We start from the raw sequence: 24724 nt of genomic DNA on the forward strand, positions 1-24724 counted from the left end.
ACAGCTAAGAATCCTTCAGCCACAGAATTCTTATAACACACCGGTGAGTTTCCGTCATGATTCTCACTCTACCTAAAATGAAGCAAGTTCAGAGGTGTTAAGCCATCCATTCCAGGTCACACATCTGGGAAAAAGGGAAGCATGGAATTATAAATCCAGGCCTTTTGAGTCCAAGTCCAGTTCTCTCCAGAGCCTAATGCTATGTCCCTCAAGAGGGTCAACTTTCTGCTGCATATTAATTAACTATGAATTGTCCTCTAAAGCAGCAGTCCCCAACCTTTTTGGCACCAGGGACTAGTTTCAGGGAAGACAACTTTTCCATGGATGGGGGTGGGGGGTTGGTGGTTATATGATGGTTCAGGTGGTAATGCGAGCGATGGGGAGCAGCAGATGAAGCTTTGCTCACTTGCCTGCTGCTCACCTCCTGCTGTGCAGCCTGGTTTCTAACAGGCCATGGACCAGTACTGTTCTGTGGTGGGGGCTGGGGACTCCTGCTCTAAAGTGTTTCCTTAACTGAGTCTTTCTCCATAACCCACTGTCACCAAGTATGTAACAAGCACCTAACAAGTACCCCAGTGGGTTTCTTTCCTTGGTCGAACCTTCCTCATCCTTCAAAGTCCAGCTAACTCCCTCCCCCAAATTCTGTAGTCTCCAAAGACCTTTCCTCACTGGTGGTCTCAGAAAGTCATTAGTTTCTAAGGTTCCAGTGTCCACATATGTGATTAACAAGAGTTCATTACTTTTTCTCTCTCATCAGACTGAGCTACCTCAGGGAAGGTCTGAGTCTGATTCATCACTATATCCACACAATCACTGTACACAATTATTTAAACCTTTCAAGTCCTCAGTAAAGGTGTATAGAATGGAAAAGTAAGCTCCGGCATGAGGAAACTGGGGTCTTGCTACACAGCCAAGGCATACATGTGAAACAGACAATGAAGAAAAGATTATCACATGCTGCACTGTGTGTCCCAGATTTTAATTACTGTAGAGATAGTCCCTAAGGGACACTCCCCAGAAAAAAAAAAAGCATACATAGACATCTCTCCTATCCTCAATCCCCAATGTGCTTTCTCCTTCTCCCAGAGCTTGTAAGCATCCACAAAGGGCTGTTCTCTATGACTGTAAAGACAGGTCACTGCCTGATCAAGACTGGATTTCTTAATTGGGATAAGATTATTGATGGAAAGCCCAAGTCTCAGACCAAGAGAAACAGAATTGGAGAGAAAAGTTCACATCCTAAATTCTGAAACAAATTGGAAGTCCACATGAAGTTGACGAAAGGCAAAGCTAAAGATCATCTTTAGGTTTTGAATAGTTTATGGTAAAGAAATAACTTACTCAAATAGCCTTTGTTATTTTAATACAGACAGTTCCCAACCTCCAGATGAACTATGCTAACAAGAAAAGAAATAATTTCCAATCTTTGCATAAAAAAGCACAAATTATGTAGATTAACACCCAAAGGTCCCCCATTGGCTGACCTCAGGCTAACTTCTTGGCTACTTTCCATCATGCACCCTGTGCTTCAGCCAAACTAAACCCCTTGCTAAACTTATCTATACCTCCCCTTTCTCCACCTTCACAAGTTTACTTAGGCTTTTTGCATTGCCTATAGTATCTTCTCTGTGTGCTAATCTGACATTTTTTTCCAGGAACCATCCACCCAAAAAAGCCATGTTTTTCATCTTCCACACACCCTGGCTGGATCTTCCTTCACTAAAATCCTGAAGTACTTCTACCTCTCTAGTGGGATGTGAGGGCAGAAGTTTGTACTTACCTGACATTTTAAAGTGATATTTTAGTAGTAAGAATTTTTTTCTATTATTAATTCTTGTCTCTCAAAGTCCCTCTAATAGCTTCAAAACATCTTCTCTTACACTAGGTAATTTTCATACTCTTCTGAAACTAGTTAAAATAGCTCCATTTTACAGGTGAAAAGTTACGATAAGTGTACTCAGTCACAAAGAAGCAGAGTATGGTCAATCCTGGTAAGCCGTCTATATGCATTTGAGAAGAATGTGTATTCTGGTTCATTGGGTGAAGTGTTCTACCAATATCAGTTAGATCAAGTTAGTTGACTGTGTTGTTCAATTCTACATCCTTACTGATTTTTCTTTCTACCAGTACTATAAACTACCAACAAAGAATCAAAAATTGAATTTTTTAAATACCATTTAAAAGTCATATTTATGAAACGCTTAGGGATAAATCTGGCAAAAGAGGTTCAAGATCTATAAAATATTTATATAAAACATTGCTGAGTTAAAGAAAATCCAAATAAATAGAAATAATGGGTTCATGAATCAGAAGACTCAATATTTCTAAAATGCCAATTCTCCTCAAATTGATCTATAAACTTTATGTAATCTTAATAAAAATTCCAGAACCCTTTTTTGGAGGGTAGAAATTGACAAGTTGACTTTCAAATTCATATGGAAATACAAAGTACCTAGAATGACCAAGACAACTTTGATAAGTAAGAACAACTTCAAGAGACCTACTTCCAAGACATTATAAAGCTACAATAATCAAGATAATGTGGCACTGGTGTCAAGATAGACAAATAAATGGTTGAAATGGAATAGAGTCCAGAAATATACCTGTATCTATATGGACAATTGATTCTTGACAAAAGTGCAAAGGCAGTTCAATGGAGAAACGGTCTTTTCAATAAGTGGCATTGGACTAATCTGGCATCCACATGCAATAATAATAAACTTTGACTCATACCTCACACCATATGCAAATTAACTCAGAATAGATACTAAGGCCTAAATATAAAACTTAAAACTATAAAACATCTAGAAAAGAGCAGGGGAGAAAATCTTTATAAACTTGACAGGAAAAGATTTCCTAGGCATGACACCAAAAGCATGATCCAAAAGTAAATAACTGAAAAACTACTCTTCATCAAAATTACAAGAGTCTCTTCATTGAAAGACACTGTAAGGAGGATTAGAAGACAAGCTATGGTATGGAAGAAAAATATCTGCAAAACATATATCTGATAAAGGACTTTTATCCAGAGTATAGAAGGACTCTTAACCCTCAATAATAAGACAAAAACAACCCAGTTTTTAAGAAGGACTCTTAACCCTCAATAATAGGAAAAAAACAACCCAATTTTTAAGTAGGCAAAATATTTGCTCAGAGACATCAACAAATAAATAATCTAGATAGCAAATAAGCATATGAAAAGATGCTCAAAACATCCTTCATCACTAAGAGAATGAAAATTAAAATCACAATGAAATATCACTATACACCTATTAGAAGGGTTAACATTTTTAAAAATAACTATAACAGATGTGAGTACATCAAACTAAACAGTTGTTGGAAAGCAAAGAAACTATCAACAAAATGAAAAGGCAGCCTACGGAATGGGAGAAGATATTTGCAAATGATATACCCAATGAGGGGTTAATATCCACAATATACAAAGAACTCCTACAACTCAACATCAATAAAACAAACAACCTGGGGCTTCCCTGGTGGCGCAGTGGTTGAGAGTCCGCCTGCCGATGCAGGGGACACGGGTTCATGCCCCAGTCTGGGAGGATCCCACATGCCGCAGAGTGGCTGGGCCCGTGAGCCATGGCCGCTGAGCCTGCGCGTCCGGAGCCTGTGCTCCACAACGGGAGAGGCCACAACAGTGAGAGGCCCGTGTACCGCAAAAACAAACAAACAAACAAACAAAAAACAACCTGATTTAAAAGTGGGCAGAGGATCTGAATATGCACTGCCCCAAAGAAGACATACAAATGGCCAACAGACACATGAAAAGATGTTCAACATCACTAAACATTAGGGGATTGCAAATCAAAATCACGAGATACCACCTCACTTTTCAGAATGCCTATTATCAAAAAGACAACAAACAAAACGTGTTGGCAAGGATGTGGAGAAAAGGAAACCTTCACACACTGTTGGTGGGACTGTAAATTCATGCAGCCACTATGGAAAACAGTATGGAGGTTTCTTAAAATGTTAAAAATAGAACTGCCATATGACCTAGCTATTCCACTTCTGAGTATTTACCCAAAGAAAACAAAACCACCAATTTAAAAGATATATGCACTCTGATGTCCATTACAGTATTATGTACAATAGCCAAGCTATGTAAGCAACCTAAGTGTCCACTGATAGATAAATGGATAATGAAGATGTGGTACATATATGTACATATATACAATAGAAATTTCTCAGCCATTAAAAAATGAAATATTGCCATTTGCAACAACATGGATGGATCTAGAAGGTATTATGCTAAGTGAAATAAGTCAGAGAAAGACAAACACTGCACATTCTCCACTTATATGTAAAATCTAAAAAACAAAACAAAGAAACAAACAAAATGAAAACAGACTCATAGATACAGACAACAAACGAATTAGTTGCCAAAGGGAGGAGGTGAGGGGGTTGGAGGTGGGCAAAATAATGAAGGGGATTAAGAGGTACAAACCTATGGTTATATAATAAATAAGTCACAGGGATGTAATATACAGCATAAGGAATATGGTCAATAATAATATAATAACTGCATGGGAACAGGTGGTTTCTAAACTTATCATGGTGATCATGTCATAACATATGCAAACCCCAACTCATTAAATCATTATGTAGTATACCTGAAACTAACAGAATATTGTATGTCAATATATTTCAGTTTAATTAATTAATTAATTAAAAACCAATTATAACAAGTGTGGATGAGGAGGGGAACAACTATAACTCTCATGTGCTGCTGCTGCTGGAAATGTAAAATGGCACAACCACCCTGGAAGACAGTTTGGCATGTTCTCAAAAATCTGAAGCTACAGCCACCATATGATCCAATCATTGCACTATTAAGTATTTGTCCAAGAGACATAAAAGCATATATCTATACAAAAACTTGTGCAGGAATGGTCATAGCAGCTTTATGCGTAATAGCCAAAACCTAGATTAATCCATTAATAGGTGAATGGATAAACCAATTTTGGTATACCCATACAATGGACTACTCCCCAGGAAAAAAATAATCATAAACTATTGATACACACAACAACATGGATGGATCTCAAAATATTATGATAAGAGAAAAACGCTATGCAAAAACAGAGTACATAATGTTTAGTTCTTTTTATATAAAATTCTAGAGAATGTAAACTGATCTATACTTACTGTGAACAAATCCCCAACCGTGAATACTGTGAGGGGATGAAGAAGGGTGAGAGGAAGGAATTACAAAGGAGAACAAGGGGGTGATGGATACGCTGATTTTCTTGACCCTAGTTATGAATGCATGGGTGCATTAGCGTCAAAACGTATCAAATTAGTACACTTTAATGTGTGCAGTTATTGAATATCAACTATACCTCAATAAAGTTGTTTATAAACACCTGCAGGCAACTCATAGAGTGACCTTAGTTTTATTTTAAACAATGTTTATGAGCACTTAATGCCAAGAGAATATCTTAACTCTTCAATACATATATCTTCAAGATATAACTCTTCAAATGCTATAGAAAACATTTTTGAAGCTAGGTCAGACCTTCTCCCTAAAATATGCTCTCATAACAGTCTACAGTCTTATTTTGTCATGTCTGGCATTTTCACCATAAACACCTTTGGGTCAAGCAATTTCACAGTACAAATAATTAGCCGTAAAGCAATTTTGCCATAAAAGATAAAATAACTGGTTGACAATTTGGCTTAATTTCATCATTGACACACTACTCCCATTTTTATATTGTTTAAATCTTAGGTCTCATAATGGTCTATATCGTGATGAGTGGACATGGTGGTCTGAAAATAGTGGATGATAACAACTCTGTTAGAAAATATGGTGATAAGAAAACTTACTGGAAGTGTGAGGCAAGAGAGTGTAAAGCCAGACTGCACATTATACTAGAAAATGATAACAAAGCAGTTTGCAAATTTTTCAGTAAGCCCAGTCACCCTCCCACCAGTCAAAACCAAAAGTTTACCAAGCTATGGCAAATAAAAAAGAGGCAGCTTGTAATTCACACCAGGCTTTGGGAGCTTTAATTAGCCAGTCTTTGGCTGATTTAGATACAACAGCTCGTTCGCTCATGTCATCTTTACCAAATTTATCACACAACATAAGTTGGAGGCAAAAGAAGAAGAATCAAGCTCCTCCTATGCCCCCGAAAAGAAATGATTACATGATTCCTGATGAGTTTAAGTTTCTTGAAAACGGTAAAAAATTTTTGCTATTTGATAGTATAGAACATGATGTAGACAGAATTTTGGTAGTTGGCACGAATCTCGCTTTGATGATTTGGTGTAATATAAGAATTGGGCATGTGATGGAACATTTAAATGAAGTCCAGATATGTTCTACCAGTTATATACATTACCTATATTGATAAGAAATAGCAGCATCCTTCCTCTGTTTTCCTTCCAGGGAAATCTAAAGAGATTTACAGCAGATCTTTCTATATCGTGAAGAATCTATGTCCAACATTAGATCCTGAATCCTTAATGATCGACTTTGAGAAAGAAATTATCATAGGTTTCTCTAAGATATACCCGAATATGACGATAACTATCAATCTACACACATTTTAAATGTATTCAAAATTTTTTTGTATTTTCATTTTTCACAATGAAATCTTTTTTTAAATGTTATTACTTTTCATGTCTCCTGGTGTCCTTTTTAATGCCCCTCTTTTATTTTCATTATTTTATATTTTACAGCAAAATTTTCCTCTGGCCAGTTAGTTATGCAGTGAAACTGCTTGCAATGAAACTGCTGTGGCAAAGATTCAATACCTAGAACCCTATTTTGTAGACTTATCACTATTGCCATCAATTACTCATTTGATCAATGCTTCTCTTTCCATGACAGCAGAGATAGTATCAGTATCCTTCATTCCTGCATCTCTAGGTCCTGGTACACAGTAAGTGCTCAATAAGTACTTGTTGGATATAGTATTTTGACCTGGTGTCTGGGTGATAAAGAGCAGGTTGTTGATACTTGAAATTAAATACACTAAAAAATAAGAGATGGTTTCTGCTCTCTAAGGTTTTCTTCATTTTCCCATTTATTTTGTCAATATTCATTTTAGAAAAATTTTTTTTCAAGATTCTAAAACATGAATCTCTGTTAGAATTTGTTAGAATTTGTCTGGTATCTGTTAGTAAGTTACTTGGGAGAAAAAAGACAAACATCACGGCATACTTGTGTCTATGTCAAGGTATTCTGGGCTGAACCAAGAGGATGCATTTCCATGTTGCATGAGTGAACAAAAGGCTTGGGAAAAGGGCTTGAAAGTAAGACAGCATCCAAACTACGATGGTCTATGTGCTGAGCTGACTTTATCTTCCAAGCTACGGGGAAGCCAATGACGAATTGTAAGAATATGTATAACACCTTCAGGTCATTCAAACCTCTTTCTGTGAGATCTACTGACATTTTCAAATGCAAAGAGAGAACAAAAATCAAGCACCAAAAACAAAATCAAACACAACAAATCGGGCTTCCCTGGTGGCGCAGTGGTTGAGAGTCCGCCTGCCGATGCAGGGGACACGGGTTCGTGCCCCGGTCCGGGAAGATCCCACATGCCGTGGAGCAGCTGGGCCCGTGAGCCATGGCTGCTGAGCCTGCACGTCCAGAACCTGTGCTCCGCAACGGGAGAGGCCACAACAGTGAGAAGCCCACGTACCGCAAAAAAAACAAACAAACAAACAAAAAAACACAACAAATCTAGCTTATACAAGCAAACTGCCATGATTCTCAAAAATAAGTTTCTAGCAGAGATTTCTTTCAAACTGTTCCCCAGTGTTCTCCATGGCCTGGGCACCATCTTTTCTCCTGTGCCCTCCATGATTCCCTAACTTAACCCAGGGTCAAAGCCCTTGAGACCTTCCTGACCAGTCTCAGGGACTCTCATGAGGTTTCCATCCCAGGGATAAGCCTCACCCTCACTTCCTTAACCCCCCACCCAGCTTCATAGCACATCCTTCCTGGAGGCTGGTTCCATTCCACTTGCCTCAGAAGCAGTCATGCTACACAGAGGAGACTCTTACCCTCTCCTTACACAGGGCATTACAGACCCAAAGGACAGTAAGACTTTCATCACTTAGCAACCTGGACATGCATTTATGTTATCAGCTAAATTGTATCCCCTCCAAATCCATATGTGGAATGCTAATCCCCAGTGCTTCAGAATGTGACTACATATGGAGATAAGGTTTTAAAGAGTTAAGTTAAAATGAGGTTATTAGGGTGGGCCCTAAAGCAATATGTTACATATAAGAAGAGGAAATTAGGACACAGAAACACACAGAGGGAAGACTTTGTGAAGTACAAAGAGAACAGCCATCTAGAAGCCAAGGAGAGAAGCCTCAGAAGAGACCAACCCTGCTGACACCTTGATCTCAGACTTCAAGCTTCCAAAACTGTGAGATCTTACATTTCTGCTGTTTAAGCCACCCATTCTTACAGCAGACCTAGCAAACTAATACAATATGTGACAAGATGGGGAACAGGTTTGTGTTTTTTTCACCATAATTCCTCTTTGGGGGAACTCTTCTTATTTCACGACTGCACGGATCAATGTAAAGAGGAGTCATCAGTATGACCTAGATGGCCTGTATTTGGATCTGTGGATGCCTGGGCTTCCAAGAAGTAGGTGCAGATAAGCAGAGGATTTTGTCTGCTGTGAGACAGAAGACCCACTGAAGCCAGGGGAAGGTTAGTGAGTGTGTTAGTTTCCTCTCGCTGCTGTAACAAATTACCACAAACAGTGGCTTAAGACAACAGGAGTTTATTATTTTATAGTTTTGGAAGTCAGAAGTTCAAATGAGTCTCGTGGGGTTAAAATCAAGGTGTCAACAGTGTAACAGGGAAGAGCCAAATATGACTAGATGTTGGATCTGTTTCTTTTACTTTAATCTCTGCTTCCCGTTGCTTTTGTGCACTAAAAGGCTACTGTCTCTACATAATGGCCTGCCTTGGGGAACCCTGCCCCTCTGCCTGAATGCTAAACCAAAGTGCCTTTGTTCAGGGAAACATCCGGACCCTGTCCACCTGTGGATGGCTGCAAGAAAGAAGAAATTAATTAAAGGTGGACATCCCCTTCCTGAGGTTGGCCATTCCAGGGGATATTTGCAAAACTTATGGCCTTTTTACTTTACTTCCTCATCTCCTCCCCCTCTCTGCTCTATAAAAGAAACTGGCATCCAAACCCTGATAAGATGGTTATTTAGAGACATTAGTCTGCCATCTTCTCAGTCTGCCGGCTTTCCAAAATAAAGTCATCTTCCTTGCCTCAACACCGCATCTCCGATTTATTGGCCTGTTGTGCAGAGAGCAGAACGAGCTTGGACTTGGTAACGACAGGGCTTTCTTCTTTCTGGAGGCTTTGGAGGAGAACCTATTTCCTTGCCTTTTCCAGCTTCTAGAGGCTTCCTGCATTCCTTGACCCGTGGCCCCATCTGCAAAGAACATCATTCCAACATCTGCTTCTATTGTCACATCTCCTTTTTAAACTCGTCTGACTCCCTCTTATAAGAACCCTTGTGACTACACTGGGCACACCTGGTAATGCAGGATACCCTTCGCATCTCAAGATCCTTACCTTCCTCACATCTGCCAAGCCCCCCTTGCCCTTTAGGGAAATGTATTCACAGGTCTGAGGATTCAGAGGTGGACATCTTTGGGGGAAGGAGCATTTATTCAGATTATAACAGTGAGGAAAACTAGAGGGTGGCACAGTCCAGGAAGAACTTAGGAACACAGAAATGTCAAAGGACGTGAAAATTTATATGCTGTGGCCCCTGTCCTTGACCTCAGAAATCTTCTGCTACCACCACCAATCACAAAATGCTTGTCATAGTTGGTTAGAGTTCCCCCAGGAGCAGACACTGAGACAAGAACTCAGTAGTTTATTTGGGAGATAGTAGAGCAGTAGAGAGATTACAGCCAATGGAGGGCAGTTAATATATAGTACGTTATAAAGCCAGCTAACTCTCTGGGCAACTAGAGTTTAATCCCATTGGAAAATTCTGGAAAAAAGTGTAAAACTCTTGGGAGATGTTCCACATGAGAAACAAGGAAACCATGGTGTCGCTACACCAAATTTTGTTGGTCATTGGCTGAGGGCTGCTCCCACATGTTAATTCCCTGGTACTTCTATAGAAATGGGTAGAGTAGCCGCTAGAGCAAGGGTCCCAAACGGCCCCGAACCCCCCACCCCGGGTCGCACAGCACGTGGTGAGTGGCAGGTGATCGAGCGAGTGAAGCTTCATGGGCTGTTCCCCATCGCTCCCCATCGTTCACATTATGGCCTGAACCATCCCCCCCATCCCACCCCACCCCCCGTGGAAAAACTGTCTTCCATGAAACCTGTCCCTGGTTCCAAAAAGGTTGGGGACCGCTGCTCTAGAAGCTTTGGAGAAAGCCCGCCAGCAAAGAAATGCAAATCTTGCAATCAGAAGTCAGTGGGAGCATTTCTATTACAATGGAAATACCAAATGGACATCGGCAGGACATCATCAGTGTCTGCTAAAATTAGATTTCTCATGGAAATCAGTGACATGGCTGAGTTTTGCATCCTCATTGATGTGGGGCTGAAATAGTCCATAAATATGAGGTAACAGCTGACATCTGGATTGCACAGAGAATAAGCACCAACAGAAAGCGACTTCTGTGCTTGTCTTACACTTTATGCCTATAAACCGGTCACTACTGCAACCCATTCTACAGTCTCTTCCACTGAAAAACCAGCCCTGAACTCCTTGTTTTCTGGCCCCCATTCAGGACTTCCATAGCGTCCCGTTTCCAGTATTTCCCTGGTCCAAAGTTAATTTCCCCCTCCTCTCCCACTCCCACCGCATTTGGCTTAGACAGAACATCAATCTACAGTGCTGCACATCTCTACTGCTCTTTTGAGTAGACAAAAATATATTGGATAGAGCTTCCCTCCACCTACAACTTCCTCCCTTGATTAAAAAAAGAAAATTAAAAAAGAAATTACAAAAATAAAATCCCCAACTGTTATTTTCTCCTTTCATTTCACTCCAAGTCCTCAGCCCTTCTCCTTCATTCTCAGCCATAAATCACGCATTTCTGGAGTTTCCATGTCCAAATGCACAAGGACAATATGCATGTGGGTACTTTTAAGTAAGAAATCAATGTTCTATTATTTAATTTTCTCCTCTCACATTAAACCTGCCATTCTTCACATAATTGGAGTGATAAATGCAGAGTCAGACTTCGTCTTCCTGACTTTAATACCTATCAGTACTCCAAATGCAAACAATTGTGACATTCGACTTTATAAAAATTACCAAGCACACCAACTTCGCTTAATTAAACCATTTAAAAGTTGCTTTTGTTACATTTAATGAATGATATATTACACTGCAATGAAACATGCAGCGATACAAATACTTCACAATGCTTCCAATTAAGACTCACTTCACTTATGCCAATTGACAACACAAGTGTTCCACACTTCATTCAGTTTGTGCATTTTAAATGAACTGGTTAGTGAGAAGGGTGCTTCTTTGCTAATGAGTTTTGTAATCAAGGCATCTATTTTAATTTCAAATTGGCTAGATTGGGGGAAATTGCTAGACTAAATGACTGGTACTAATTAGGATTATAAAAATATTCATCATGCCATGGAATTAACATGGGGGTCTGATTTTCCTACATTTGCATACAGCTTGAGTTTTGGGGGAAAAAATCTTGACAAATTGTCTTCTCTTTAGCAAATTGAACAAACACTATATCTGTTTTAGCCCTTCTTTTCATTTAAAGCATAATACATATTCATGGTTTGTAAATGAAGTTAAATGATTACCATGTTAAAGGTGTCTCCATAAACTTCCTTAAAAAACCCAGATTATAATATTACTTATATGAATTGCAAAGACTTGTTTAATCTACATGTTAACCCAAACACTGGAACAAATGGATGGGAAAAGTGTGCAAAACTGGATGAAACCCGAAGAAAAAAAAAAACAACTGCTTTGTTGTTTATTTTCTTCCAGAGGCAGAATTACCTAGTCCTATGACCTATCATCAGGAAGCAATTTGATGGCTTTCCTACTCAAGGTTCCACCTCGGCAAGTGCCATCGGCTGAGGGACGTGCTAGAAGGAACTAGATTCATCTGAAGGTCTGGTCTCTGCCCAGCTGATTTTGTCATCTCACGAGTACCATGTTCTCTGGGGTTAAGGTTCAATGTAAAGTGGCCCCTATGGAATTCTGCCCTGAGGTGGTGGAAAGTCTGTCCATCTACTAGCCAGAGCGAGGTGTGGTGGTCATAGTGGGGGGGTCTCAGCCAGGCTTAGAGGAACAGGCCAGGCCCCTCACTTTCTGGGTGACCTTGACCAGGTGGATATTGCCTTCAAGAATCATATGCTCACCTGTAACCTGGAAATAATAATACCCGCTTTGCAGATACTGATGCAGATATAATGTAACCATGTATGGAAAAGCACCCATCAGTGCCCATAGACAGGAGATACTTAATGACATATATCTCCATTTCTGAGAAGCGCCTATATGTTCAACACCGAGTAACGAAACATGGGGAGCGTAAGAGTCACTAGGCGCAAACTCCAATTCATTGCGTATGTCTGCACCTCTTGGCTCCAGAGTATTTGTTTCCATTACAGCTGTCAAATCAAATAACCAAATGCTAATTCAATTTTAGGATATAGCCACAAATTTCATCTGAAAAATCACCAGAATAAAGCGCTTCCTTAATATCCATCTCTAGTGTGTTCTTCTAAATAATAAAACCTCTATCTATCACTGAGTTGTAAATAGTAAGGATTGAGGTTTTTTCCAACAAGAATACTTCCTGTTAGGAGAAAAAAAATAGTTTCTAGAGTTTCACAGTTCACAAGGGACCACAGTGAAAAGCAAAGCTAAAGAAAAGAGAAACGTCAGACTTGTTATATTCCTAGTTAGGGAAATTTTCCTCTACGCCACATTGCCTCTTGAAAATGTAGTTTAATAGTGACTTGAAATGATTTTACCTAAATTGACCTTATTCACTCTTAAAACCTTTTTTAAGATCACTGCCTTATAATTGAACATAAGCTATGTTCAATAAGCTGTTCAAGGTAGATTACTTTTCAGAATTCTTTAATCATAAAATTCATCTATAATGAAATAATACAAAATTTAAAAAACAAATGTTATTAAAAAGCAAAAAACAAACATAATTCCATCATCTTAAGATAACTCAGGTAATGTTTGGGAATATTTCCTAACATTTAAAAATTTTTCTCCTTCCTTCCCTCTTTGCTTCCCTCCTTCCTTCATCTTATTTTATTTGTTACATACTTGTATTCAAGGAGCACTCACTTATTTAATATGAATCATGTATGAATTTATATATACATATAATGTATGCAATATGAGATATACATGTATTAAATAGATATTAATATGTATCCATGTTGTTACATGGTCATCATGACCACCATTTTAATGGCTGAATAATATTCTGGCCAATGTATATATCCTGATTTAAAGTCCCTTAATATTGGGCCTTTAGTAAATTTCTGTCCAGATTTTCCCATTATGAGTGACTCTGATAAACATTATTATGCTTAAATCTTTTTGGTATTATGCTATTGGTGCAGTCTCAGAAGTGAAGTAACTGAATCATTGGATCAAATTTATGAATATGTGCATATCTTCTGATACATGTGGCCAAGATGTTCACCAGGAAGGAAAACCCATTTGCATGACCATCAATACAGTTTCATAATATGAGTTTCACCATAACTTTGCCAACATTGGGTATTTTTCTTATGGCACAGAAAGGAACACATATTTAAAAATACAACCTATTAATTTTAAATGAGCATCTTTTGAAAGCTTCCTTATGAATTCTCTGGATTAGTTAGACTTACTGAACATCAATAATTCTTGCCTTCGGCTTAGACTAATTCTCTAATGTTAATATTTTTAGAAGTCTCCTTCTCTGTCATTTACCTCACTTGATATCTTCCAACCTTTCTTCCAAAGAGTTCATCTTGTGTCTATTTCTTCACCAGTTTAGCCAGCCATAAATCATCTGCATGAAATTAAAAATGACCCAGCTGATAGCAGTCCCACTGTGGGTGGAAGGTAATGACTGAAAAAGTGCACAAGGGGGATTCTGGGATTCGGGTCATGCTGTGTATCTTGATCGGGGTGCTGTTTCCATAGGTGTACTCAGTTTATGAAAATTCACTGAGCTCATGATAGGTGCACTTTTCTGTATGTATAGTACACTTCGACTTAAAATGTTTAAAGACTGACCTGACTTTAAAAAGCCAGGTGCTATCATACCAGGGGGAGTGGTCAAGGTGGAGGCAGAGAATGGAGGGAGGATAGAAGGTGTGGCGAGGTCACGTGACTGGGCCGTAAGTCCAGAGAGGCTTGCAAAGGAAGCAATAAGCAGAAGAACTCCTAGTTCCAACTGGAACACTGGAAACCTAGGGTCAGAATTAGGCAAAGGGATCAGAGTTAGGGACCCTGGGCAGCAGTGTGAGCACTAAGAACCAGTGCATGTGTCAAGACAAGGTCACTCTATATAGGAAGGGGTGCAGGAACACAGAGAAAAAGGTTGCGTTCAACCAGAGGAGGCTGCATTGCGTCACCTCTTGCCCACCTGTAGCTGTAGTTACCTCTTTCACCAAAGTATCAATTGCCACGCCTGAATTTCTACCCTGAGAGCATAACTGCTTTGGGAAAAGTGTTGCTGGGAAGAGGTACCTGCGTATCCTTCTTAATACATATATACGCTGCATCTTCCATTCATTATTTTAGCAAATGTTCTTCTCCCTGACAGAACTGTGACAGGTTACCAAAAGGAACACATAGGAGGTAGAGGCAGGGAACTGAAGTCTGGGACATGACATAGAAAAAGCAGGTTTAGGAGGACAAAGGCCACCAGATCCATATTTTGCTGAAGGTTGTTCCTTTGAGCTCACTTTCTCACAAGCAAGTAATGTTGCAAAGCCTGGAGATTCTTACTGCACCACCATCACTGACTGCGAGTTAATGCTGTACATTAAACCAGTTTTGTCATTCAGAACTCAGCTCAAATAGGTTAATTCTAACATCTGAATAACACAGTGGCTGTGCCACCTTTTTAATACAACATAGGGCCATTCTTGCTTGGCCCACTGTTTTTGTTTTCATCTTCAGGAAAGTGGCCTCATGGAAACTGGTGTTTCTATGGTGATGGAGATAACGCATTTCTATTGTACTGATGAGACATCTGTAAGATCTGTGTGGGCTCTCCCTAGGTGAGTAGGCCTATGGATTTTTCTTTCTCTTAAATTATGCACATATGATTTTACAGGCACAGAAGAGGACCTAAGGAAAATGCAATGTTTTTCTTTAAAAAAAAAAAGGCACCCTCAGTTCTAGTCTTATTCCATGGGAAATAAGCTTCAAAACCATGAGCATCCCTAGTTAATCCCCCACAGTTTTGTCCCCACCAGGTGGGGAGCCATGAAACCTGCTCCTGTCAATGGCTGCTGAGGAAAGCTACCATCACCTGCTAATCCTGGAGGCTCTGAGTGCAATTAAATTTCTAATCTGAGGGTTTACACGAGAATATAAATGAAGGGAATAGCTTCATTTGTATCCAGCATTCTAGAAGGACAAGTTTAAACTTCCCTTTGAATTTTCAGGCCCTCCACACACCAGATACACCCTAATTCACCAGTGTCCTGCTCGTGTGTGGCAGCACCAGGTAGGGTCCAATCGGGAAAACCTACCTGGAACCACTGCCATCTCCTCTGCTGCAGACCCTATTTTGCCAGGGACCCGACTAAAATTGCATCAGCTTCCTAACCAGCTTGTCACTCTGTCAGCTACTATTGAGCTTGGCGGGTAGCCAGACACAAAAGAAAAACAAAAACAACCACCAAAAAAACCCCACAGTTGCATACCCACCTCCCTCCCAACTACCATAACAGCAACCCTTCATTATGTGTGCTAGTGTTTCAGAAAGTGGTTTTTACGTTGAAATGATGGGCAATTCTAGACCAGTCTAGTCCAGAAGCATATGAAAAATAATAGAGTCTGAAATCCCATTGAGATCCTCATCTCTGATGACTAGAGCAGCTAGATTTGTTAAAGTTTCATTTTGTCAAGAAGATAAATGTTAACAGAGAGCTCTGCAATCCCACCTCTCATGCAGAAAAACAGCTATTTTCAACTCTCCATCTCCGTGGAAGGCCCCCTGTCCAGGATGTATGCATCTGTAAATACATGAGCATGTACCCATTTTTTTAAAAAAAACTATACTGAGTCTTTTGTCAAAATGAGGGATGTTTAAACACCCAGCTTTCTATAGCTATGAGAACAGCACCTATCTCTTAAGAGGACTGCAATGTCCTCAAAACGTATCTCAAAATCTTTCAAAAGTTCTCAGTTTCAATAAGATTATTGAACCATCCAGCTAATCCAAAACATCACAATGTGAGCTGTTTCGGTCACCAGCAAGGAAGTAGCCTGATTGAAGCAAAAGAGAATCCTGCTTCTTAAATAATGGGTAAATATACAGCTCTCCTAAGATGTTCTAGAGCTTTGGTTCAGAGAGGAGAGGAGAGGGGTAACTTTTATTATTTCCATCTGGTCAACCATAACCTATTATTTCTGCTATTTTTTTTAATCTCAAAGATTTTTTATAAGGGCTTCCCTGGTGGCACAGTGGTTGAGAGTCCGCCTGCCGATGAAGGGGACACAGGTTCGTGCCCCAGTCCAGGAAGATCCCCGCGGAGCGGCTGGGCCCGTGAGCCATGGCCGCTGAGCCTGCGCATCCGGAGCCTGTGCTCCGCAACAGGAGAGGCCACAACAGTGAGAGGCCCGCGTAACGCAAAAAAAAAAAAGAAAGAGAAAAAGATTTTTAATAAAACATCTCCAAACTTCTTATACCCAAGAAAGAATCTCCTGTTTTTACTAAGAACTGGGTCAGTGAATATTAAAATGCAAGATGGCAGGAGAATCTGTAAGGCAGAAGAGAGCTGGCATAGTCCTGTGGCAGGACTCACTGGATGGCCAGAATAGAAGGACTTGGTCAAAGGCCCAAGTCACACTGAGCAGGACACAGAAAGGACTTGGCTAGATCGAGACACAGCAGAATTGGAGAGGCATGATCCTTCAACAGGGTCAAGTGCAAGGTGCATTTGCCCCTACCTCCATACCCCTTCATAGCTTTGGAAGTTGGAAGGCTTGGATCACTTTCACCCCCCACCAGGCCCTGACCAGTACAAGCGAGCCATGTTTCCCAGGTGATTCACAACCTGCCATACAGCAGCTCAAGGAACACAACATCATGTGCAGCTCTCAACTTCTAGACACAATTTTGTTCTATCCAGAAGGTATTTCCTTAATTCTCCAGCAGTGCCTTTACCGAGTAAGAACTCCTAGCAAGTCTCCTGCAGCTTTGGGGTAGTAATTTGGAAAGTAGAGCAATTGGATATTGTCCTTTTAAAATATTATTCAATTAGGTCTTTTGTAATACATACAACTAAAGAGACAGTCTTACCAATTCTAAAGAAATGGCTAGTGCATTTCATCAAAGGCACAATAATGGAAACATTGATTCACTCCTGGCCACAAACATCTCCCTTTGATGCTGCAGTTACCTTAATACTAGCACTTTTCATTTTCTCTAGAAGAAAGCAGCACCTCAATACATGCACATCAGAGAAGGCAGCAGTCTGAAGTAAGACATTTGTATATCAATCTCAACCACCCTTGCATCTTCATTTGCTGCTCCGTAGCATCCCTCTCCTTGACTCTAAACCAATAAATTACCCTGAAATAAAGAAAAACTCTGCTGTAAACTGGATGCCTGGATGCTGTTTTAGGGCATCTCTACAAATGTTGCCAGGGGCATCATCAGCCTCCTCACAGCATTTATTTAAAAGAGTGGCAGGGCACTGGTTAGAAACTTTATGGACCTAAAGAACACTCAGCCACTTCACACCAAAGATGTCAACAAGAAAGAGAACTTAAGGAAGAATACATCCGGAAATGTGCAGTGTGATTAGAAAAATCCATCGGCTCCCACTGCCACATTTCCAAATATTTTTACCAAGTGAAAAAGCAACCACCGAGCCAGAAAGTATCTTGAATGCATTATATCCACAAGGGAACTTCACAAGCAATGCCGTAGATATTCTCAGTGCTGTGGAGTTGGAGAAAAAGAAGAGTTCTTCTATAGACACACAAGGTATATTGCATTTGGTTTATTAACCTCTTGGCATGAGACGTCTGTTGCCTCTAACCTAGCTTGTCTCTGCATAAGTAAAAACATGGGTTAAGGGTTCTGAGTTTCATCTAAATAAATTACCATACCATTTAACATCCAAATGATTTTTTTTTTTTTTTTTTTTTTTTTTTTTTTTTTTCTTTTTGCGGTATGCGGGCCTCTCACTGTTGTGGCCTCTCCCGTTGCGGAGCACAGGCTCCGGACGCGCAGGCTCAGCGGCCATGGCTCACGGGCCCAGCCGCTCCGCGGCATATGGGATCCTCCCAGACCGGGGCACGAACCCGTATCCCCTGCATCGGCAGGCGGACTCTCAACCACTGCGCCACCAGGGAGGCCCCCAAATGATTTTTTTCAATGCATCTTCAAAATTCCTGGCTATACTAAGCATCTAAACTCACAGACTATCTGACATTTGGCTAAGTCTTTCATACAATATCCACCTGATGTCATGAAAGAAATGTATTTGCAATGGTTTTTGCTCTGCAAATGTCATGTGGGTGTCCTTAGGGAATTACATTTAGCACCTGGCGCCTACCATGAGGCTCTATTAATGAGAGATATAAAGGTTATGTTGAAATTATTGTTTAAAGGTGCTGACATCTCACACACACACACACACACACACGCACACACTCATTTACAAATTATATATTCAAATATATACTGAGGAGCAACTGTTTCAGGACTTAAAAGAGAACAGAGAGAAGAAACTATTTCAACCAAGGTTATTCTGTAGATATCTTTATGCAATATAGTGTTCATAATTATCCATTTCCTTTCACTGATTGAAACATTGTTACATTATAGTTTGGCTTCAAACACTGTACTAAGGTTCTGGAGAAAGCAGGAAATACAAAGAAGAATTAAGTCTCTTAGGTATAAGCTGATCAGCTATAAAGGGCTCATTACCATAGCACCAATGCATTCATCCACTAATTCATTTGCCTGACAAATACTGATGATCAGTATTTGTTATAACTGTGAGTGAAACCAGACACCGTCCTGCCTTCCTAGAGCTTGCAATCTAGTGAGAAATGCAGATGATGCCAAATTCACATCAGTCAATGGAAAATCTCAACCGTGACAGGTACCCTTGAAGGGAAGGGTGCATAGCCTTACGAGAAAGAACACCAAGGGGGATTTAACTTTATCAGGGGAGTTAGGGAAGACGTCCTGCAGAAGTGATGCTACATCTGAGATCTGACAGTGAGGAGGTGTACTTTAGGGAGGAAGATCCCAGGCCCAGGAAAGGGAGCAAGGGGGACAGCTGGGGCGGGGCGGGGACTGAAAGATGGCCATTGAAAGGGAAGCGCTAACAGTGAGTCAGGAGAGAGAAGGAGGGACCAGACCAAGTAGGTGCTAATAGAGCCTACAGAGGACTTTGGTCTTTTTTTCTGCGAGTAATGAGTAAATGCTGAAGGAGTTTAAGCAAAGGCATGAAATCAAAAGGTCTACATTTGGGAAATATATTCTTATATTATTATAGTATGAATACATACTACAGGAAATAATAAGGATACCTCCTAGGTTTGCAACTAAATGAGTACAATTAGGGAATACTGGAAGAGAACCAACTATGCTGGGGGAAGGTCAAGAGTTCTTCTTTGAAATATGTTGAATCGAGAAGCTTTTGAGATATACAGGAGACAAGGTCAAGTACACAGCTGGATGTATGGATCTGAAGCTCAAAGGGAAGGACTCATTGGGCTACTCTATCTTGGATGTACTTTTAGAAAACAATGAAATGGACATGTTTGAGGCTTCCCTCCCTTTGCTAAATTGAGAACAATGGTTATATTCCAATTCAAAGCAGCAGGTGTGATGGGATATTCCTAGACTTGGAGTCTGACAACAAGCATCCAAGCCCTGGCTCCTCCAGCTACTAGCTGAGCGCTTTTGAACAAGCACCTTAGCTTTTCTGCACCTTTGTTTACTATAGTCTCCATAAAATTACTATGGATATACATTTCCTACTTACAGCACAAGGCTGTTTTAAAGGTCAAATGAGTAAAATCATAGAGAAAACTATCTCAAACCTGTGAAATGACAAATAACGTTGTCAATAAATGAAATATATCTGCCTGCATATTTTGATATGAAAGACTAGAAAGGAAAGTTAGCTGCAGACACAATCAACTTAGTTGGAAGGATACAATATCACTGAATCCCCTCCAACATTTGCATTGACTAATAAGCAAGTGCTTTTCACCGGGTGGTACCTGAGTGACAGGACATGAATGAAAGCAGTATTTGTTCACCTTTTGATCCAGACTATAGGCCAGCACCCAGTCCTCTTGCTTGGGGTGAAAGAGCAGACTCTGGATATAGAAGGTGAGCCGGTATTTCTGATAGGTTGCCCCTTCATCTGAGCTGATCAATATGCTGCTCTCTATCTCAGGATCACTGAGAAGCATGATCTAAAGAAAGGGGAGAGGAGAAAATATAGACAGAGTCAGTAGGAGAGAATAAATACAAGAAATTAAAGCATAAATATAAAGTCATCTGTACTTGTATATCACAGCACAGAAAGGGGCATCTGGGCCTCTAGATGAAATATTGGTATTTTTCTTTCCCAATTTAGTCCCTCATTGCTGAATTGAGCTAAAATACTGTTCAAGGTTAGGTCTGCATACAAACAAGGGTTCAGTTTTTTGAGGTCCTTCTTTTAAATACCTTCATTTTTGATGTTTGTACTTGTACTTTTTTTTTTTTTTCGTACGCAGGTCTCTCACTGTTGTGGCCTCTCCCATTGCGGAGCACAGGCTCTGGACACGCAGGCTCAGCGGCCATGGCCCACAGGCCCAGCGGCTCCACGGCATGTGGGATCTTCCCGGACCGGGTCACGAACCCTTGTCCCCTACATCGGCAGGCGGACTCTCAACCACTGCGCCACTAGGGAAGCCCTGTACTTGTACTTTTAAGTACTGGAGGTTTATTCCTGTGGTCCTCCGTCCCCTGACCTCAGGACCATCACACCTCTGCCTCCTCATCTTCCCTCAGTCAATTCTCCATGTCACTCTTCATCACGCTACAGCTCTTACTGCTCTTTAGTCATGAAAGAGATCCCACTGTTTTGTTCTTTCTAAACTGTTTTAGTGATTTAATTGATTTACGTGGTTTCATGACCCCTTTGCTCTAGATGTTTTCCAAAGCACATATCCCCAGAGGCCTTTGGGACAGATACTGATGCTCAGGAAAGTTTGTCCTCCCCAAGCCAAATGGACAGAGTGGTGTAGTGAAAAGGCTTTGGCACCTGAAAGAGCACGTTCAAGTATCAACACTTCTCGGTCACACTGTCACCTTGAAAAGCTACTTAACCTCTGGAGGCCTTGGTTTCCTCAACAATAACTGGGTCTGACAATACAAGAACTGGCTCTGAATGCTTGGCATAGTGCATATTTTTGACAAGTGATAGCTATGGTTACTATCGACCTCTCAGGATTTATAAGCCCTTCCAGTCAGTGCAATTTGACTTCTACTCACAGGACCTCAGTGGCATTGGTCTCACTAAAGGTGTGAGTGATTTCCTAGTATTTAAATCCAATAAACACTGAGATACTGAGACCTAGCTGTCCCTTAGTTAAACACTTAGCAGTCTTTGTTACCACTGACAATTCCATCCTTCTGGAAGCATTTTCTTCCAGGGGCTTCTGTAACACCATACTTCTCTGGTTCTCCTTTCTACCTCTTTTGAATACTCAACTTTCTCTGATTACCCTTATAATATGGCCATTCCTCAACCCTCAGTTTTGACTTTCTTCTCTTTTCACTCGACACACTGTTCCTCGGTGACCACTTCCACCCTCACTTTTATTTATTTTTTTCATTACCACCTTTCTGGGGACAACTCGTAAATTAAATGTCAATCTGAGGTCTCCTCTGAGTTTCAGACTTGAAAACTCAGCTGCTTGGTGCCTTCTTCTATTTCGATGTCTCACAACACCTCACACTCAGCATGCCCCAGGATGTACCTCATCCAAGCCCTCCTCCTCCCCAGTGCTTCCTGGTTCAGTGAGTGTTTCCACCAACCACCCATCCCATGTGAAGCCAAATGCCCAACACCATCCCTAACTCTGTTTTTCCATTCACCTCCTATAATTAATTAGTCTCTAAGCTCTGTGTATTTTACCTACTAATTAACTCTAAAATCAGATCCATTCTCTCCCTGCCCATTGTGATTGCCTTAGTCCAAAATGTGACCATCTCTGTATTGGATTCCTGTAAGACACCCCTAGTCACTCTCACAGCTTCAACCAGTATCCCCTCCAATTCACTTTGCACACTGTGGCCAGAATAATCTAAAACCATTCAATGGCTTATCTTTGATCTTCCTATATTCTAAAATTCTTAAAACAGCCTGGTATGATCTGCCCTTTGTGTATGTGTTTGGTTCCATCAGCAACAAAGCCCTTTTGACCTTTATCACCCAGCTCAACCCAACTTCTTTGAATTTCCAGTGTTTGCCCAGTGACTGAATGAACAAATGAGTTTATTTCCTCTTATAATTTGTCCTGTCTTGGGCTGTACCGCCACCAGTTATTAGGGCTACTGCTACACACAGTCTGCACCATGGGGTCCAAAGTACCAAGTAAAGTAAAAAAAAAAAAATGTCCATACCTTATAAAACTATTGAATACTAGGATTTTTAAAATTTACCCATAGTATATATTAGTATTATGAGGTAAGCTTTAAACAAATTCAATGCCTTTAACTGCTAAGATTCATAGTTATTTTCCTCTTTTATACCTTTATAGCATCCAAGACAAGTCAACTTTCTTTTTCTCAAATACTTGCTTTGGCTTCATTGAAATAAGTTATTACTAGTTATCAGCAAATTTCTGAGAAATGGATGCAGTATAGTTTTTTTTTTCATTCATGTGTGAATAATCTAGGGGAAAAGCTCTTAGATGGGTTATTCATAGACAATAACTTTCTCTTCCCTTGGCACTGTGAAGGGTAGGGACTACTGGTAAAAGCACCCCTGCTGCCCTTGAAAAATTCTAAGAGGATGCACCCATGCTCCTTGCAGAGTCTGCAAGGACAAATACACAGGGAAAGAATGAAGCTTTCATAACCACCTTCTCTTGCTTCCCGGCACGTACCGATGAGCTACATAACAGGCAATGAAATCATTTCTCCCCTGGTGCAGAGAAATTAAACTGCTTATTTTATGTAGGTATAAAGAAGCTTCATGCCTATGATTTTAATTGGAAGGTAAGACCAACATCATAAATGAACTTGATTTTATATACCATGAGTTACAATATACTGAATAAGGGTTACCATCAAATACCTAGTGCAATGTACTCTCTTCGTCCAGCCCTGTTTCTTCCTGCATACACAAACACATTAATCCACACACAAATGAGGCATATACGTGTGCACACATACGCTTACACATATATCGCTGTGGCACATATATGCATGCACATGTACAGAAATACACTTATATATAAAGTGTATTGAGATTGTATGTTGGTTTTAGGGTGCTTTTGTTGGCAAGAGGACATTTTTATTGCAACCTTTCTCTGACATTCTCATCAGAAATCCTTTTTTTTTTGCATATACCCTGAGAAAACCATAATTCAAAAAGAGTCATGTACCACAATGTTCATTGCAGCACTATTTACAATAGTCAGGACATGAAAGCAACCTAAGTGTCCATCCACAGATGAATGGATAAAGAAAGTATGGCACATATATACAATGGAATATTGTTCAGCCATAAAAAGAAATGAAATTGAGTTATTTGTAGTGAGGTGGATAGACCTAGAGTCTGTCATACAGAGTGAAGTAAGTCAGAAAGAGAAAAACAAATACCATATGCTAACACATATATATGGAATCTAAAAAAAAAATGATTCTGAAGAACCTAGGGGCAGGACAGGAATAAAGACACAGACGTAGAGAATGGACTTGAGGACACGGGGAGGGGGAAGGGTAAGCTGAGACGAAGTGAGAGAGTGACACTGACATATATACACTATCAAATGTAAAACAGATAGCTACTGGGAAGCAGCCACATAGCACAGGGAGATCAGCTCAGTGCTTTGTGACCACCTAGAGGGGTGGGCTAGGGAGGGTGGGAGGGAGACGAAAGAGGGAGGGGTTATGGGAACAGATGTATATGTATAAGTGATTCACTTTGTTATAAAGCAGAAACTAACACACCATTGTGAAGCAATTATACTCCAATAAAGATGTTAACAAAATCCTTTTATATACTTTGATATCACTGGCAGTGTCTGTATTCAATCCTAGTGTCTGAGAAGAATGGAAGGAGGGATGTAAAAACTGACATGTTTTGGGTTCCTAACCTGTGCTGGGCACTTAACAGGGTATTTTATCGAAACCTGAAACAAATTATGTGACATATCATTACTTGCATTTTACAGGTAAAGAACTGAGGCTCAGAGGAGGAAAGCAACTTGCCTATTACCTCCTCTGATGGACTCAAATGCCACCACCTCC

General features: G+C 40.2%; 1 protein-coding gene across 1 annotated transcript in view; it reads right to left on the minus strand.

The window, feature by feature from the left end:
- Positions 1 to 24724, minus strand: part of SORCS3 (sortilin related VPS10 domain containing receptor 3) — a gene marked incomplete at both ends in the record, with an annotated part of 607736 nt that overhangs the window by 261932 nt on the left and 321080 nt on the right. Inside the window, one exon of the mRNA XM_081251544.1 lies at positions 20512 to 20670. Within this exon, the coding sequence (XP_081107670.1) occupies positions 20512 to 20670 (159 nt within the window). The remainder of the gene's footprint in view (positions 1 to 20511; positions 20671 to 24724) is intronic.

This window comes from Mesoplodon bidens (assembly GCF_964165515.1).
Source record: "Mesoplodon bidens genome assembly, chromosome: 1".
Taxonomy (NCBI): domain Eukaryota; kingdom Metazoa; phylum Chordata; class Mammalia; order Artiodactyla; family Ziphiidae; genus Mesoplodon; species Mesoplodon bidens.